This window comes from Octopus sinensis, linkage group LG1 (genome assembly GCF_006345805.1).
Source record: "Octopus sinensis linkage group LG1, ASM634580v1, whole genome shotgun sequence".
Taxonomy (NCBI): Eukaryota; Metazoa; Mollusca; class Cephalopoda; order Octopoda; family Octopodidae; genus Octopus; species Octopus sinensis.
Genome location: NC_042997.1, coordinates 131568214 through 131588043, shown reverse-complemented (window position 1 = coordinate 131588043; position 19830 = coordinate 131568214). Strand labels below are relative to the sequence as shown.

The window sequence follows — 19830 nt, the reverse complement described above, 5'->3', positions numbered from 1 at the left end:
TACAAAAACCATCTGTCAACAAATGGCCTGAGTCTCCACTGGAGTAAATATCTATCATCACACACACTGTTTATCAACCGTAGTATGAGAAAAGCACTAAATTGACTCACTAGCACTGATCCCCTAAGTCTTGAATGATAAACTCACTGCATGCCTGTGATAGCAACATCTGTAATTGCATTGATTACTACTGGTATTTATAACCTCGCATGGGTTGTGGCTAGTGTCGGTCTTGTCTATGCTTAGCTTAGAAGGGAGACAGTCAAACAAAATTTTAATTATGAATGTAGCAAGGATGGTGAATTGCCAGAACCATTAGAACGTTGGAAAAAAATGTTTTTTATTATTTATTCCCGGTCTTTATGTCCTGGATTCAAATCAAGTAAGGGTTAACTTTGCCTTTCTTTCATCTTTTTGGGATTGATAAAACAAAGTACCAATGAGGTGCTGAGGTAAATAAAATGAAGTACAAGTGAAGTACTGGGATTGATAAAATATAGTATTAGTATTGATAAAAATATGATACCAGACAAATACTGGAGGTTGATGAAATAAAGCATCAGTCAAGTACTGCGATTGATAATATCAACCAACCATTCCCACTGGCCTTATGATTAAATTTGAAGCATTTACTTATGTAGCCATATATTATGAATAAATAAATACACAAGCTCGCATTCTATCATCCAATTGGTAACCTTTGGGAGGAAGAGGTGAGTAAATTCTCATCAACTGTTGAGCAACAATAGAATTGGTCAATTTGATCCATATCCTAAGCTGCTGAAAAGGCCCTCATGGGATTAATATCATTGGAGACTAAATACATACAGATGTGAGTTTACTTGTTTATTTATTCATAACCCACATTGTATTCGTACTTTTAGTAGTTATTGTCTGATAATCAAACTTGTATGAACAATTAATGAGAATTCTTTATCATAATTTATTGAAATTCCACATTGGCACAAGAATTAATGATCATCACCTAACTCTACTGCTGACCCCTGTAGTCAAATCACTTATTACAATATGCTGGGACACAGTAGACTTACTCTTAAATTAAGATATATAAGTTGAATATATTTTTGAGTGTACATGAATTTATCTTTCTTGCACTCACTATCAATTAAACTAACCACAAATGATGCATTTGTAAATTATACAAGAACATAAAATTAATGTGTTTTGTAGAAGTGCATGGCTTAGTGGTTAGGGTGATCACAAGATTGTGGTTTCAATTCCTGGACCAAGAGATGCATTGTGTTCTTGAGCAAAACACTTCATTTCACGCTGCTCTGTCCACTCACCTGGTAAAATTCAGTAATCTTGCAATGGACTGGCATCCCAGCCAGTAAGGAATATATACACCAGAGAAAGTAGGTAACTGACTTTATACTCTTTGCAGAGTAAAGTGGGACAACCTTTTACCACAAAAGTTAATTTTTCAGGAGTTAGATTTTTAATAAAAAGAGAGTCACATGTATGGATGTATGGTTGTTAAGAACATTGCAAAGTTTCTGGTTCAGTCACACTGCATGCCACTTTGAGAAAGTTTATTCTAACATAAGAAATTTCGGGTGTGGAAGCAAGGTTTAGAATCAAAAGGCCTTAGAGTCAATGTAGCAAAGACCAAAGTTCTAGTAAGTAGGAAGGCGAACACATCACACACACCCTCAAGTAGGTGGCCCTGCTCGATCTGTAGAAAAGGTGTACGTAGAAATTCCATAAGACGTACCCAGTGTAACCTATGGACACATAAGAGGTGCAGCAAAATCAAAGGAAGACAGCTTTCATGTGCGACAGATGCACAGGGGCAATAAACACCACAGAAGCTCAGAAATAGATTCCATCACACTCCAGAGGAAGAAACTACAAGTAGTTGATAGCTTCCACTACTATATGGCCCCTGTGCTGGTGGCACGCAAAAAGCACCCACTACACTCACGGAATGGTTGGCACTAGGAAGGGCATCCAGCTGTAGAAACACTGCCAGATCAGAATGGAGCCTGGTCCAGCCTCCTGGCTTTCCAGACCCCGGTCGAACCATCCAACCTATGCTAGCATGGAAAACGGACGTTAAATGATGATGATGATGAAATTGTTTTAATGTCTTCTTTTCTATGCTTGCATGGGTCAAGTGAGAGTAGGCTCAGCTGAGTCTTTTATTTTAAGTCAGATGTCCATACAGTTTCTCTCTACCAAAGATTGATGAGCCCAAAACTATAACAATAGAAGACGCTTGCTTTGTAACCACATGGTTTCAGGTTTGGTGAGATTGAACCCAAAGCCATGCAGTTGCAAAGCTAGCTTCTTAACCACTTTGCATGCAGTTGCAAAGCTAGCTTCTTAACCAATGTCTGCATCTAATAATTCTAAGAGGAGTTTTCCCAATAAGCAAAGGTTCCAAACCATTAACCTTATTATTATAATTACCATTTACACAAAATTTTAATTAGTTCAATCTCAAATGCCCACTTCTTGATTATTCAAATTATTTCAGGTTAGACTTGAACCCAGATCCTTCAATTGTTCTTTCCTATCTTGCAAGTTGCTTGGCAATGTCACCAGAACCAGTGATATGAAAAAGCAGCTTGTACACACTTAAAAATAGTTGGCATTATGAAGGGCATCCAGCTGTAGGAACCATACCAAAGCCTGACACTGAAGTTTGGGATGATGATAAAATATCAAAATTAACTAAATTAGCTTGTTAAGAAATTACCCACTCATTTAGAAATAAAAGTTCTGAGTTCAAATCCAATCTGAGACAATGTATATAAACAAAAATGGAAACTCCATTGGAGATCAAAGTGATTGTAAAATGGAAGCTTAAAAGATGAGGTTAATAGTCTGGAAAAGTTTGTAAGTCAATTACCTTGATGTAAAAAACAGCCACAAGTTATTAATTATGGCTCTGGAACAATTACCTTCATTACAAAACAATGTTTTCCACTGACAAACTATTCTGTTGTTATTCGGCTTCCAAATAAAATCAATGATGTGTTATGCAACCAAATCAATAGTGTTAGATGACCCAGTTACTTCTGATGGAGTCACGGTGGGTTTAGAGAAAGTACAGATGTTAAAATTGGTAGTGGAGGAAGTTTGAAACAATATTGCTATTATTAAAGATGGATTTTTCTCAACACAGAAAAATCTGACTGTATGATATATGATATAGCAAATATATATATATATATATATATATATATATATATATATATATAAAATAAATGCGTCCTTTTAAAGCCTAGCCAGGCTCATGGGCCCGGTTTCAATGACGTGTTCCTCAGCTGGATGGGATGCCAGTCCATCGCAGCGTTACTCATTTTTGCCAGCTGAGGGGACTGGAGCAACGTGAAATGAAGTGTATTGCTCAAGAACACAACACGTCACCCAGTCCAGGAATCGAGACCACAATCTTACGATCATGATGCTGACACCCTAACCACTAAGCTACACGCCTCCACTAATATATATATATATATGTGTGTGTGTGTGTGTGTGTGTGTATAATTACATACACACACATACATATATGAACTTATTTATACTTACATATAGATACACATGTATACATACATACATACAAACATAAACTCATATACATATATACTCACACACATACATATGTCATCATTTTAATGTCTACTTTTTAATATTTTCTTGAATCAGATGGAATTTGAGGCACATTTTGTATAGTGGGATGCCCTGCCTGTTGCCAGCCCTCACTTATTTCCAAGTAAGATATTTACCCATGTCATGACATGTTTTTATGGAAGATTGGAAACAGAGGACATTGCTTGCATAACAGTGATGCTCATTCTACCACTATTGCAGTGACCCAGGACAAGGAGACACAACATGTGTGTGTGTGTGTGTGTATACACACACATACATAAATACATACACACAAAAGTTTTGATTCTGACAACTACATCTACTCACAAGGCTATTGTAGAAGGCATATACCCAAGGTGTCATGCAATCTATGCTAGTGGAGGCACATGGTCTAGTGGTTAGAGCAGCGGACTCGCGGTCAAGGGATCACAGGTTCGAATCTCAGACCGGGCGATGTGTGTGTTTATGAGCGAAACCTCTAAGCTCCACGCGGCTCCTGCAGAAGGTAATGGTAAATCTCTGCTGACTCTTTCGCCACAACTTTCTCTCACTCTTTCCTCCTGCATCTTGCAGCTCACCTGTGACGGACCGGCTTCCCATCTAGGTGGGGAACCTATACGCCAAGGAAACCGGGAAACCGGCCCTTATGAGCCAGGCATGGCTCGAGAAAGAACAAACAATCTATGCTACTGGAGAAGGAAAAGGGAAAGTTGAAAAAATAACTGGATACCAGAACAATGTGTCACATTGTGCTATTTACTGCTTTATTCCAATCCAATTCCTTAAAAACCCTCCCATTTTACTGCTTTCAAATATACCATATTTTCTGGCATACAAGTTGATGTTGCACATTTTGTAAACATTCAAATATCGTCACTATCTTCCCAAATTCTGCTGCATTTCATATGAAATTTTTGGTCCTCCAAAGTCATTTTGACATGTTAGTCATCCTACCATCTCTTGGTCATAAATTTTGGTCCGAAAAATTTGAGTTGTATGCCAGAAATTACAGTAATACAGAAAATGTGCAAAATCAATTTTAAAATGGTACCATTTAGCTGGCATTTATTAAGGGAATTAAGTAGAACTTGTACGTGTGTACCTTAGTGCTATAAATCAGCCAACACATAAGTATTTATATCAATTATACAATACAGTGAGTAATACCATTTGTATAAACTGTCACACCCTTACAGTAAAACATCTAGTTATTGTGATTACTGAAAATCTATTTCTTATACTCTTTACTCTTTTATTTGTTTCAGTCATTTGACTGCGGCCATGCTGGAGCACCGCCTTTAATCGAGCAACTCGACCCCGGGACTTATTCTTTTGTAAGCCCAGTACTTATTCTATCGGTCTCTTTTGCCAAACCGCTAAGTAACGGGGACATAAACACACCAGCATCGGTTGTCAAGCGATGTTAGGGGGACAAACACAGACACACAAACGTATATATATATATACATATATACGACGGGCTTCTTTCAGTTTCCGTCTACCAAACCACTCACAAGGCTTTGGTCGACCTGAGGCTATAGTAAAAGACACTTGTCCAAGTTGCCGACCCAGAATTGTGGTTAGTAAGCAAGGTACTTACCACACAGCCACTACGCAAGAAGCTCACATGGTTACAAAGTGAGCTTCTTAACCACACAGTCATGTTTGAATGCTAGATATTTTGAAAGTTTAAGAGGACAGCAATTTCATATCCAGTTACAGGCACTGCTTTGTGTCCTTAGTCAATGCACTTAATTCCCAAATGTTCTGGTCCACCTAAATGAAAACAGGTAGCACAGGTTAGGAACAACTTACCAAATAATAATAGCAGAGCAGAAAAATTGACCAAGTTTATTAGTTAGCAGTGCTGAGTTAAACCCCTCCAAGAATACATGGAAAGGAATGGATTCAAGAATTTTAAATATTGCCCCCAAGGAAAAATGGGTTGAAGGAGTCACCCCCACCGTCATTATCATTTTAACATCCACTTTTCCATACTTTCGTGGGTCAGATGAATTTCATTAAGGCAGATTTTCTATGACTGGCTGCTCTTTCATACACCAACTCTGACTTGTTTCTGAGTAAGAAAATATTTCCTCATGACCAGACATGTTTTTGTGGAAGATTGGAAGGTGACACTCATTTACAACTGTCATGTGATGTCACAAGAAGGAGGCATACACACACACAATGGGTTTCTTTCAGTTTCTTATTTCTTTATTCCCCACAAGGGGCTAAACATAGAGGGGACAAACAAGGAGAAAGGGATTAAGTAGATTACATCGACCCCAATGAGTAACTGGTACTTAATTTAACGACCCCGAAAGGATGAAAGGCAAGGTCGACCTCAGCGGAATTTGAACTCAGAACGTAGCGGCAGACGAAATACCTATTTTTTTACTACCCACAAGGGGCTAAATACAGAGATGACAAACAAAGACAGATAAAGGGATTAAGTCGACTACATCGACCCAATGTGTAACTGGTACTTAATTTATCGACCTGAAAGGATGAAAGGCAAAGTCGACCTCGGAGGAATTTTGAACTCAGAACGTAACGGCAATCGAAATACCTATTTCTTTACTACCCACAAGAGGCAAAAGACAGATGACAAACAAGGACAGACAAACGGATTAAGTCCATTACATCGACCCCAGTGCGTAGCTGGTACTTAATTTATCGACCCCGAAAGGATGAAAGGCAAAGTCGACCTCGGCGGAATTTGAACTCAGAACGGAACGGCAATCGAAATACCGCTGAGCATTTCGCCCGGCGTGCCAACGTTTCTGCTAGCTCGCCGCCTTCAGTTCTTTCAGTTTCTGCCAACCAAATCCACTCACAAAGCTATGGCCCCAGGCTGGCGGAAGCGACTGGGAAGTGAACTTCTTTATCAGTCATTCCTTAACTAATTACGAAGAACATAGGCAATCTTTCGAAAGATTGCCAGAACATAGCATATCATAGATCCGTGCAATATTTTGAACTCTAAACCATCGAGTATATTTAATGCCCAAAACCATGTCACATATGTCAATGAAATACAGAGTTGAAGATAATCACAGCGGAACCTTGGTTTATGAATGCCTCTCATCGTGAACAAATTGGTTTACGAACAATTTTTCGAACATTAAACGTATCGAGTAACAAACACGCAAAAAGGCAACAACGGTTGGTGAAAATCTGGGAGTCTTAGCAGGAGAGCGTCAATTGCTGTCTAGCTTTCATTTAGTGCATATCTCTGCTCGATTTCGTTATGTCTTCTCTTGAATTTGCTAAGAGAAAAAATAGTTTCGGTTTACGAACACTTCAAGTGACGAACTGCTTTCAGGGACAAATTAAATTCGTAAACAGGGGTTTCTATTGTAAATTTTTTTCCTGTAAAATTTTTAAGTTGCTGCTTTCACAAAAACCCATAAAGTTATCAACATATTCTCTATTTCTTGGTGGTTTCAGTTGATTTGAAATTTTAGGTTCAGCTACGAACGAAATAACTTTTGTGTTTCATGTTAAAACAAATGAAAATTCATGTGGACAAAATGAAAGTGATGAAGAACTTAATTTGAAATTGGTCTTTAGGACATGAACTAGTTGTGTAGTAAGAATGTGTGTCACCCAGAGCAGCCCTTGTATTTGCTGTCCACATTTCTTAAGTTTATCTATACAAGCTGATACAGGTATATACAGCAGACCTGAATACCCCGAATGTACAACCCACTTAAAAGCGTTGCCTGGAACAGACTGCCTTCCTCCTCACCAGCTATGCTATTGACAGGAACTTGGAAAAGAAGTTCAATGAAGAACTGTTTCATATAGTCTAGAAAAACTTCAAAGATTAAAACATATAATGGGTTTAAAATCAAGGTGAAAATCGAGTTAAATTAGCATTAGATAGTAAAAACTTGAAATGGCAATAGTAGGATGATTGTAGAATATATAAATATTGAACCTCTCTTTTGCCGATGATTGAAACTTTTGAGAGGCTTCAGACATCAACCTTCCCACCTAACAAAAAAAGAAAAATTGTATAAAAAAAAATAGAGAGAAAGAAATGCCAACCAGATGTTTTCCTAATGAATTAATAATTACATGAAAGAAATATGGCATTTAAAAACCATTCATTTCTGAATAACATGGACCATATTTTCATAGCAGAATTTCCACAAACAAAGACCAAAAAGAAAAAAAGAGAAAGAAAATATTAATGATCTCTAATTGCGAAATAAACTTTCAAAACAAGTTTGTTAAGTGAGATAAGAAAAATACGATAATGATAGAAAATAAGAGAACTTCAAAATATTTTCAATTAAAGGTCAACAGTTGAAGACACAACATAATGTAAAATTGAATATTGAAATGGTAATGAGTTTGACGGCAACTGCTTTGGCAACAAGGCTTAATACACAACAAATCTACTGTAACATCTACATTGTTTGAAAGAAAACAATGCATAGAATGTATTACAAATGAAAGTAGAGAAGGTACTTCAGCCAAATGAGGGAGGCAGCGAAGTTAGTAAAGTTGTAAAGAAATACAATAGGCAAACACTGTGTTTGAAATAGTCAACCAATGAAGGCGAGCCCTTAACGAATGAAGGGTATGTTATGTATTAGCTATAATTGCGCAAGGTAAATATATATTCTTGTCACAAATAACAGCTCATCACGCCAGATTCATATATTTAGCTGTACCCAACCAAGGGTACAATAGAGGTTGCCTTGTTGGCAGGGAGCCTGATTTTCAAGTACAAAAAGCAGGTTCAGTTTTCATAGATATTTGAGAATCTTTTCATGTTATTAGAAAGTACATAAGCATGTCACATGTAAGAAAATTAACTTACCATATTCTTCAGGGTAGGCCCAAGATCTTCTATGGAACTTTTTATTCCGATCTTTAAGCCATAACCAAAATTTTCCAAATGCTCGTGCCATAGCTTTAAATATTTCCTCAAAGGACTTTTATAGTTTAACTTTCACATAGAAATATATTTTTTCAGTTTTGTTTACAAATTATCAATCCATGGTAAGTTCCGAAAGGTAAGAGAGAGAGAGAAAGAGATCCCATCATTCACTTAACAGCAGCAAGATTCGGGACATATGGGAGCCTCTTGCTCCAATGATGATTATGAATAGAAATAAAACTAGTGGGCATCTCCGTGCCCTTAACCCGCAATAAGGTAAAAGATTTCAAAAATACAAGGTTTCCTTTTCATTTGTTAAGCAATCATTCTTCTAGAAACTAAAACAAAGTAAATTATTTGGAGGCCCAGGTTGGCATTGATTGAACAGAAATTTGAGGAAGATTCGATCCTTTAAGCATATGATTTTTAACCTGTTAAAACTGAAATGTCAAAGGTGAAATGTTTTTTTTTTCTTTCTGGTAAATGAGAGGGAGAGATAAAAATAAAAGATAAATCCATAATAAATAAATTGAAGTTTGTAAATTAATTTATATTTTTGAGTAATTTATAACACGTTAATTTATAATATTCATAAACTAATATTTCTGTATATGAGCAAAATATATAAGGAGCAATGCTTATTTGTCAGTTAACAAGCTTTCCTAAATATGTATTTCTCCTAAAAGTAATTAAGGAATTATACTTGAACCTATTAGATTAAAAGTGATTTAGAAACTTATTAATTCAATTAAATTTACAATTTAATTTTTCAACAGCTTTATATTGTTTCATCAGCTGGCCAAAAAGAAAAAAAAATTAATTTAGCATTTGTTATTAAATATACTATATATGTTTGTATAGTGGAAAAGATGACTTACTTTCTTAGTTTAAAAAAGAAATGGTATTCTAAATCAACAGGTAAAGTTGTTTAAATTGTTTTTAACATTATGCTGCATTACTTTTTCCTTCGTTACACATCTGGTCTTTTTTGTACTATAAAAACTTAAATTACTTTATATTCCGTAATTATAAACAGATTTTTCTCTTAAAATGCTTAAGGTAATTCACACCAGGGTGAACTTATAATCACGATTATATATACACACACTTGTAATAGACCATTCTGTAAGATAAATGCAATATAAAAGTTATTTTAAATGTTATTTCAACACTTGTTGAAGATTACAATATTAAAAAAAAATTACATATATATATATATACGTATGTATGTGTGTGTGAGAGAGAAAATATAAAGCAATTAGTTCTAGTGAAGTATGTAAATATAGTTGTGTGAAAGGTACACACACTATATAAACACTAATAGTATCATAGGAGCTATTCCCTGCATACAAATACTAATAGGTTTGTCAAATTGCCACTAAAGCTGGGTATAATATATACGTGAATGAAGTGGGATCATTGGAGACACATTACATGATGTAAAAGAAAGTGGGTAGCGGGGAAAGGGGTGTTTATTTTGTTTACGGTTTTTCGCAGTTTTTGTTTGTTTGTTCTTGTTGTAAGCAAAAATGACAATTTCAGTTTGTAAATCACAAGAGAGAAATAATTCGAAACATCATCACAAACCAGCTGACGAATGAAGCGGTCACATTTAAGTGAAGCAACGGAGTATTATCCGAGTGTTGACATCTCCGGCAACAGTAAAATTTGTCGTTAAAAACAAACGGAAAAAGTTGGTATTGATTTAAATATGTTCCACGTTCGCTTTATCACTAACTTTCTGTTTTCAATGAACTGTTTAACCGAAGATATTATCGCTCCAGTGTAGTCGGTGTGTATCTAAATTCACACGTGCGAGAAGCTTTAAGAGGCTGAGAAAAAGAGGTTTCGTCCGTGCAGCGGTAAGCATATGAAACTGCGGCATAAAGTGAGGAGCGTATGTTATTATTTATCTGTAGAAATAGATATAAAAATGCGAAAATGGATAAATAAATGAGAAAGGGGAAACACATTCGCTGCTGATTGGGCTTTTCTGTCTTTCTTCTGGTTGTTTCATTATAAATACCTGAGAGAAATGATAAGGGTAATCCAAAGTTTGCGCGGTCGAATTTAACTTCTTTTCAAATCTTTGAAAACTCATTCCCACGTTTATAGAGCTGGGGGTGTAGATGTGTTTTTTTTTTTTATTGTCTTTTTACATGTTAGTACCAGAAACTAACATGGAAAGTGAAACAGTTTCTTGTTACTGGTGTTTTAAGCATGAGTCGAATCGGTTCGGAATACCGTTATCTTAATATTCTCTTTCATATCAAGATATTTAATCAAAATTCATATATTAAGGGATAATACTTTCGTTCCCTTTTCTTCACCTTATCTCCCACCTTTTCTTCATCTTCCATTCTCTCTCTTACTCTCTTCTTTCTCAGCATCACTTTCCTTTCTTATTTCCTTTCATGCTTTATACGAAAACCCAGCCCTTACAAACTATGGTCTTTTGTTTTTCTCGCTTTCTTTCCCATCAGTCACAACTCACTCTTTCTCTCTTTACATTTTCTTTTTCTTTCGTTTACACTTTCCCCCTATTTCTTTCTGTTCTTACCCCTACCACATCATCGCACCCAACCTCCTGTGCGTAGCTCCTCCCTATTCACTTCATTGTTATTTTGATTGTTGCCGATCCATTCATTATTGTTGTTGCAATATATGTCCCTGGACATCTACACCCTGTAATCATTACTGGGTGCATTATTGAAAGTTACAGCAAGGGACTGCAACAGAGCAAGCCATCATCAGAGGAGCCGCAATTCGTGCGCAAGTAAGGGAGAAGAGGGCGGACGGAGAGTAATATGTTAGAGAATGCTGAAGAGGAGGAGAAAAAAGAAGTGACAAGTTAAAAAGTGTCGAACATCAACATAAATCATCGTCACCATCTCCCTCTCGAACTCTCTACCCCTCCAACTGTTGCCGCAGCTGAGTAATCTGTTGCTACCAATGATGCAGCTACTATCGCTGCTACTAATACACATATTTCGGGCTTTGACAGTCGTTCATTCAACCGACCTCCTTCAAACGGGACCAAATATTCGCTAATGTGTTCTAAAACCGCGGAATCTTACACACTTACACACACATTATGTGTACTTTTATATAGATTAATCGATATACAATATGTAAACAATTTCACTTCTCTAGTGGCTGACAGTTTAGAGATGCGGGATTCGATTTTCGTCGAACGTTATTCAATTTAAACTAAGAATCACATGCTTTTTTTGTTTAGCCCCAGGTCAGACCTATGTGTGATCAAACCTATGATCATAGAAAGGTATTCCAACTGTGGCTATCCCGTGTTTATTCAGACCTTGTGTGCGTTCAAAACTACAGTATTCAGCATGTCTTTCCTGTTTAAGACTAGGATCTGATTTGAAGGAGATTTAGCTGTTATTCTCAAAAAAATTGAGCGAATATGTAGAGGTTACCACGTTGGTTCGACTATATTGTTTACAAATTGTAAATCGGCTTCCATAGATGCGGATGCTGCAACATTATTATTTTTATTCTTTAACTTTATTTGGTAAAGTTGATTTTCTTCATTTTAAAATCGATAATAAGAATTAAGAAATATCCATGTAATAATATTTTGTTAATTTTGTCAGTCATGAAGTATATTGTCTAAAGAAGAACGTAACGAAAAGTAACTTCATTTCTTATATATATATATACATGATGCTAGTTATTTGGAGATGATTGAATGGGAAGTCCTGGTTGTGATACCTTTTATTTTTAAATCCTGATTTATAACTTAGTCACAAGGCCAAAATCCGTGGAGTTAGAAACAATTGATTACAACAACATTATTTACTTCACTGTCACTTAAGTTAACGATCCTAGGAGGATGAATAGCAAACAGTACGATTTGAACTCGATTCGTCGAATAACATCGACAATTACGTTTTCCTCGCAACTACTAATCTAGTCGTTGTTGGCTTAGTTCTTCGTTTTAAAATTTTTGTTTCGAATTCACATCTTTCATACGTTTTCTTTCTTTTCTTATATTTGAATGAAAATCTTACAATTCAACTGAGAATAAACGCGCGCTCTCACAGTACTATACTAAATAATTTCATTATTATTATTACTATTATTATTTTAAAATGCATCAGAGTAGATTAAGGAAGGAAATATGGTAAGTAGAAAGATCGGTGGAAAGTGCTTGTATTTCTGTTGTATACTGGCTCCAGCCAATTTGACTTAGGCCATACTGGAGCATATATAATATGTCCTTACACACACAAACACTATATGGAAAAGAGAGAGGGAAGAAAACTGAAGTAGTCAAATAATGTAGACAATGGATTTAAGACCATGTTGGGTAAGCGTCAATTAAAGAGAGTGGGAGGTGGGGTTGTCAGTAAATATACCAAGGGGTGGATATGTTACTAGTTTAAAAAGATACTGAAGTATGGAAAATAATTTTATTTTTGCAAGTGATAGGTGTAGTTGTATATGTATGTTAAACTGAGTTATTTAATACATATTATCAATGAAAATAGCCTTCAACATTCACTGAATTTTGTTATACTTGATAGTACTCACTCACTCTTACTGCATGTGTCTGTTATAACGAGAGAAAGGGAAAAGAAAGAAAGTGAAGTAAAAACAAAAATCATGCAGATTGAATAGTTGAAGATGAAAATGAAAGCAGTCAATCAGAAAAACAAGTATAATGGAAGCTAGAGATAGATGTACAAGCGACAGAAAAGAAAGAGCAGCAACAACAAAAAAGGTTGCGAATGATTTTTATTTTATTTTATTTTATTATTAAAATTTTCGCCAACTTAAGCTAAACTATTGGCAGTGCTTTTTAGTATCCGCTTCAAATATTACTGTCCTGAGATCGAATCTCGCCGTTGTCAACTTCACTTTATATTACTATAATGCATCGTAGATGTGAATTGAATGGAAAATGCAATGCTGAATCAGTCATTATTTGAAAGGAAATTCAAGAAGAACGGAACAATTACTTATGAGGTGATAGTGTTAAGAATAGAGTTAAATGATTGAGACTTCATCTTCCTTTATCAGATGAATGAAGGCGATAATAAAAGATATGTAAGAGGTTAACTGGAGGCAGTTGGATTATGTTTGCGCCGGTCAAAATACGATTAGTTTTAAAGGGTCATGGAGACGGAGTTAAGCAGATTAGATAAATCTCATATATCCAACGATAGATACTTATTTGACTTTCAGGTTTGGCACCTTTTCCTAACAGGAATAAAGTTTTACTAGTAAAACAAATCTGCCTTTATCACTTAAAGTAGTGAGATTTCAAACACAAAAAGTTTTGTGTTAAATCGAACACATTAAAGCATACACAAAGGATGTTGGTTCGAATGTCCGACCATGAGATCTTACTTGTTCGATCAACTAACTGATCTACCAGGCTTATTTAATTAGCTTGTAAGTGGTCGACGCCTCTGGTAACCGCTTCTGCTACACCCTCAATGTAAATCTCAGGTGGCATGAGTAGAACACAGAATGTGCCGAGACTGGACCTTTGAATTACAAGTACAATCCATCCAACGGGATTTTTCTATATAGTTTCCATCTTCCCAGCTTTTAGTCACAAGTTAAGGATGGACCCAATGCTACAGAAACGGCACTTGCCCAAAATACCTATTTCTTTATTACCCACAAGGGGCTGGGGATGAACAAGGACAGACATAGGTATTAAGTCGATTACATCGACCCCAGTGCGTAACTGGTGCTTAATTTTTATCGACCCCGAAAGGATGAAAGGCAAAGTCGACCTCGGCGGAATTTGAACTCACAACGTAACGGCAGACGAAATACCGCTTAGCATTTCGCCCGGCGCGCTAACGATTCTGCCAGCTCGCCGCCTTTATACCCGCCACTGAGATCGTATCTGGGAATTCGTATTCCCCACGGTCCTTTGGAAAAACTTCTTTTTTTTTCCGGCTAATTGTGGCCGTTGACACCACTATATTCTAAGAGAAAAAAAAAAAAACAGAAGAAAGAAAAGCAGCGAAAATTATTAGTTTACAAGGTCTGAAGTTCTATAAATAGAAAACCTGATAGGATAACAGGCACGTGACATGAATGAATTTATAGACCCCAGTCTTTGACAAAACACATGACAGCAGTAACGTAGAATGTTTTTGTTTTTCGTACTGAGCATAGTGCCAATATTGCACAAATGCTAATAAAGTATTATACTTCGTGTCCTAAGCACTGTATACAATAATTCATTATTATTATATATATATATATATATATGAAAGACTACTGAAAAGGTTGCAAGACGCAACGAAAATTTTAGGAAAATAAAAATAAGGAATAAGTGGAATTTTACCGGTAAATGTGTTAAATTATAAGGCACAAAAAAGAAAATGACTCTGCCCAGACACAACAGTATATATATATATATATATATATATATATATATATATATATATATATAGAGAGAGAGAGAGAGAGAGAGAGAGAGAGATGTGTGTGTGAGAGAGAAAGAGGGGAAAGAGAAACTCGGGTACTTGTGGAACATGTGCTGAACAAAAAATATACTAATCGATAGATGTTAAAACAATTGAGGGGAACAAGGGAAGTCCTGCTAGGTGTCGGTTCAACGGTGAGTATTCCAGATTTTCGATCAACCTATTAATAAGTATATTAGCATGTTAGTGGCTGAGTATTCCATAGACATACGAGGAGGATTAGCGCTGCAGTGTATAAGGAAACTAAACTGTTTGAATCAAAGGTATAATCCGTCCAATGGACTACTACACATTTCATTTACATCACCCAATTTCACTCACATGGGTCTAACAGAGGCCATGATAGAAGAAGAGGCTTGCTCAAGATGTTATACAATGGGAGTGAACCTGGGATCTCATGATTAGAAAGGCAACTTCTTAATTACTCGGCTATGTATACGTTAGTGGAATTTCAGGCTAACCCCGTCTTTAGAATCAACATACCGAGAAAAGTGTTCATCGCCCCGACTTTGTTTCCTCATAACTTTCAGAAAAATAAATATTCTTCAATGAAATATTCTACAAAAACGTTTCAAATGGTTTAGATAACGATTATATCAGAATTGAAAGTAGGGGGGAAAAAAAAATTGGTGGGCGCACCCACATACACGCTGGCCTACATCACATGTATATATATCAGCAAAATGAAACTAGAAATTTCGAAAACATTGTGACATGTGTCAGTATGTATGCGTGGCACGTCCACCATTTTTTTCTGTTTATTTTTCGTTTGGTTTTGTTTTGTTTTTTTCGCTAACATTAAATTCCGATATATTTGTAGTTTGCTATATCTGAAAAGTACTTCTTTTTTCAGTCATTTTACTGTGGCCATGCTGGAGCACCGCCTTTAGTCGACCAAATCGACCCCAGGACTTATTCTTTGTAAGCCTAGTACTTATTCTATCGATCTCTTTTGACGAACCGCTAAGTTACGGGGACCTGAACACATCAGCATCGGTTGTTAAGCGGTGTTGGGGGTACAAAGACAAACACACACACACATATATATATATACATATATACGACGGGTTCTTTTAGTTTCCGTCTACCAAATCCACTCACAAGACTTTGGTCTGGCCGAGGCTATAGTAGAAGACACTTGCCCAAGTGGGACTGAACCCGGAACCATGTGGTTGGTAAGCAAGCTACGTACCACACAGCCACTCCTGTACTTGTAGAAAATTTCATCAAAAAATACCCATTTTTTTTAAGTTATGAGGAAGCAAAAAGGATTCATACGAATTATCAGAAATTCTTGTCCCATTTCACCCTGCAAATCATTTTCACTACAGAATCTGAAAAAATTGGATCCTACACTGTTTGAAAGGTTTTGTAAAAAATTTCAACAAAAATCATCCATTTTTCTGAAAGTTATGAGGAAACAAAATTTCGGGTGCAACTTATATAGATACGCCTTTTCATCAACATAAACTTACAAATTTATTCAATCACAACACATGTTGACTACACAGCAATAAATACTAATTGACCTATACGTACACATCAAACTTTCTATCCGGGTTCACAGACACACCTTATGTATGTGAGCATCTTTCCTAGTAGTTGATGAGAATTATTTATTATCCGTTACAAAGAAACGTCCTCTTGGAATTAGTTCTGTTTTCAGCAGCATCCTGTTTCTATGTCATTGTCGAATGAATTGCAACCATTACTATCTTTTTGTTTTTTTATTATTGTCCATAATTCTAGTATGGAATCAACAATGTAATTTCTTTGCTACCACCATCTTTGCTGTTTGTTAATCACTTCAAAATCAATAAATAAATACCCATAGCCACTCCTTTTCTGCATTGTGTATATTATATCTTATTTCTGTATTGCCCACAAGGGGCCAAACATAGAGGGGACAAACAATGACAGACAAAGAGATTAAGTCAATCACATCGATCCCAGTGCATAACTGGTACTTAATTTATCAAACCCGAAAGGATGAAAGTCAAAGTCGACCTCTGCAGAATTTGAACTCAGAACGTAACAGCAGACGAAATACTGCTAAGTATTTCGCCCGGCATGCTAACGTTTCTGCCAGCTCACCGCCTTCGGATGTGTATATTATATCTTTTTACTTGTTTCAGTCATTAAACTGCAGCCATGCTGGAGCACTGCCTTAAGTGCTTAGTCAAACAAATCAAACCAGAAATAAAGATTGATACTTATTCTGTCAGAATCTTTTGCCAAAACCACTAAATTACAGGGAAGTAAACAAATCAGCAGTGGTGATGGGGGACGAACAAATACAAACATACACACATATCCATCCATCTTTTTTGTCCACTATTCCTGGGAGGGCTATGGCTATAGTATCCTCAGGCACCTCTTCTATACAGTCCTATCAGAAGTAACCATCATTAGACTTCCAGGCATGATCAACTGAGTCTATAGATATCATCCATCCATCTTATCCTTGAGCTGCTCCTGGTTCTCCTGCCAGTTGGCTCAGCTAGAAGAATCTGTCTTGGGATTCCTTGATTATTTCTTGTGATATTCTGTTCACATGTCTATTGAGTAATGTGACTCTGGAGATCATTTGGAAGAACTCCATTTCAAACACTCATGTGTTTGTCTCTGTATATGACAGGCATCCACCCAGCTTCCATCTACCAAAAGTCACTCACAAGACCTAGCCCAGAGCTGAGAAAACTAATAAGGAGAGTACAGGAGGTGGTTGAAAAAGCTAGCTTCTATATATGGCTGAAGCAAGGAGACCAAAAATGGCTTGCAAGTCATAACATCACTAGGTGAGATTAGCTTCGCTGACTGACAGGTGACGGTCGTTTAGAGAATGCGTGGGCTAAGACTACGCGCCTTCATTGGTCAGTTAAAGTTGAGACAGTGTCACGTGACAACTTGCTGGGGTTGTCTGCTGGAGCCTAGCAGCAAGTATTTAAAGGGAAAAATTTGACAAGTCAGTCATTCGCTCGTTGACACTACATCGAAGAGGGCAGGGAACAGAAGAAAGAAGACATGCACCCAACACCAGGTCTGAAGACACCTCCAAAAGTGGGGGCCCCCACCACGTCAAAACGGTAAAAGAGTAGGGGCCAAAACCAGACGTAGTTACTCCTGATGATGTTTTGAGCTAACTGAATCCTATAAAGGAAGTGTTGCGTTAGCAGACTACAAAACACGGTTGAAATTCCTGGTTAGTTTCAGGCTACTGTAGAAGATATTTGCCCGAGATGCTGCACAGTTGGATTGCACTCCAAAACACATGACTGCAAAGCAACCTTTTTGATCATATGGCCATGCTTGGGTGCAAGAGAAATTAATCTCTAGCTTGTTTTATTGGTTGAGGACCTAACATTAAAATGGTAAAAAAACAATGTGTGGTTCCCGAGGACACAAAACAGTATCAGTTGAAATGGTTCTAAACTATATAGGCATAGGAGTGGCTGTGTGGTAAGTAGCTTGCTAACGAACCAATGGAACTGGGTTCAGTCCCACTGCGTGGCACCTTGGGCACGTGTCTTCTACTATAGCCTCGGGTCGACCAAAGCCTTGTGAGTGGATTTGGTAGACGCAAACTAAAAGAAGCCCATTGTATATATATGTATGTGTGTGTGTATATGTTTGTGTGTCTGTGTTTGTCCCCCCCCCCCGACATTGCTTGACAACCGATGCTGGTGTGTTTATGTCCCCATTACTTAGCGATTCGACAAAAGAGATCGATAGAATAAGTTCTAGGCTTACAAAGAATAAATCCTGGGGTTGATTTGGTCAACTAAAGGCAGTGTTCCAGCATGGCCACAGTCAAATGACTGAAACAAGTAAAAGAGTATAATGGAAACTAAATTTGAAAAGTCAATTAGCAGAGAAAAAGAAACAGTCTGGTCACTCGAAGTACTAGATTAGCAATTGTTTGTGCATCTGACAAAACATAATACTTATGGTTTTTACTATCAGCCCTTTATGTTCATTATCATCAGTTACCATCCCCTTTCCTGTGCTTGGATGGGTCAAACTGAATCTGCTGAGGCAGATTTTCTATAGCTAGATACCCTTCCTATCACCAACCCTCACTGATTTCCAGGCCAAGGGAATATTTCCCCATGGCCTGATATGTTTTTTCATTGAACACCAGAAACAAACAACATGATGGTGCCATAACAAGATATACAACAACTGGCTCTATCAGTTGCAGGATAAGAAAAGGATATGATGGTAAATATATTTTAACTTGTACTTGTTTCAGCTATTGGATTGTGGCCATGCTGGGGCACTGCTTTCAAGGGTTTCACAAAATAGATCGTGCCCAACACCTATTTAAATCTGAAACTTATCCTATTGGTCTTCTTCACCAAACCAAATCAGTTATGGGGATATAAACAAACTAGCACTGGTTATCAGGTGGTTGTGGTGGACAAATGCAAAACACATACACATACATACATGCATATATGATGGGCTTCCTCACAGTCTTTATCTTTCAAATTCATTCACAAGAAATTAGTTTGGAGCTATTGTCAAAAACACTTTTCCAAGATATGCAGCAGAACTGAACCCAAAATCACATGGTTGTGAAACAAGCTTCTTAACCAAACAGCCAAGAATATTTCATAACTTGTGATAAATTAAGTCCCTAAACAGTAATTAATGTTCATTAGTTACTCTATAAAATATGAGATTAATAAGTAAAGAAAATAATTAATAAATCAAATTTGATAATGTAAAAACCAACTGATATCAGAGTAAGCCAGACATTTTTGATACAGATGAGAAGTAGGGTGGGTTAAAGCATAAGAAATAGGTGGGCAGGAGATTGTGTATGAGGGAAGCAGC

At 36.7% G+C, this 19830-nt stretch overlaps 1 protein-coding gene across 10 annotated transcripts in view; it reads right to left on the bottom strand.

The window, feature by feature from the left end:
• Window positions 1–19830, bottom strand: part of LOC115212289 (glutamate receptor-interacting protein 2) — a 661282-nt gene that overhangs the window by 317921 nt on the left and 323531 nt on the right. The window contains exon 1 of one of the 10 annotated variants that reach the window (XM_036504737.1): window positions 8459–9659. The exons of the other annotated variants lie outside the window; for them this stretch is intronic. Within the exon in view, the coding sequence (XP_036360630.1) occupies window positions 8459–8549 (91 nt within the window). The 5' untranslated portion in view covers window positions 8550–9659. Of the gene's footprint in view, window positions 1–8458; window positions 9660–19830 lie in introns of those variants that run through there. 10 annotated transcript variants of the gene reach the window in all.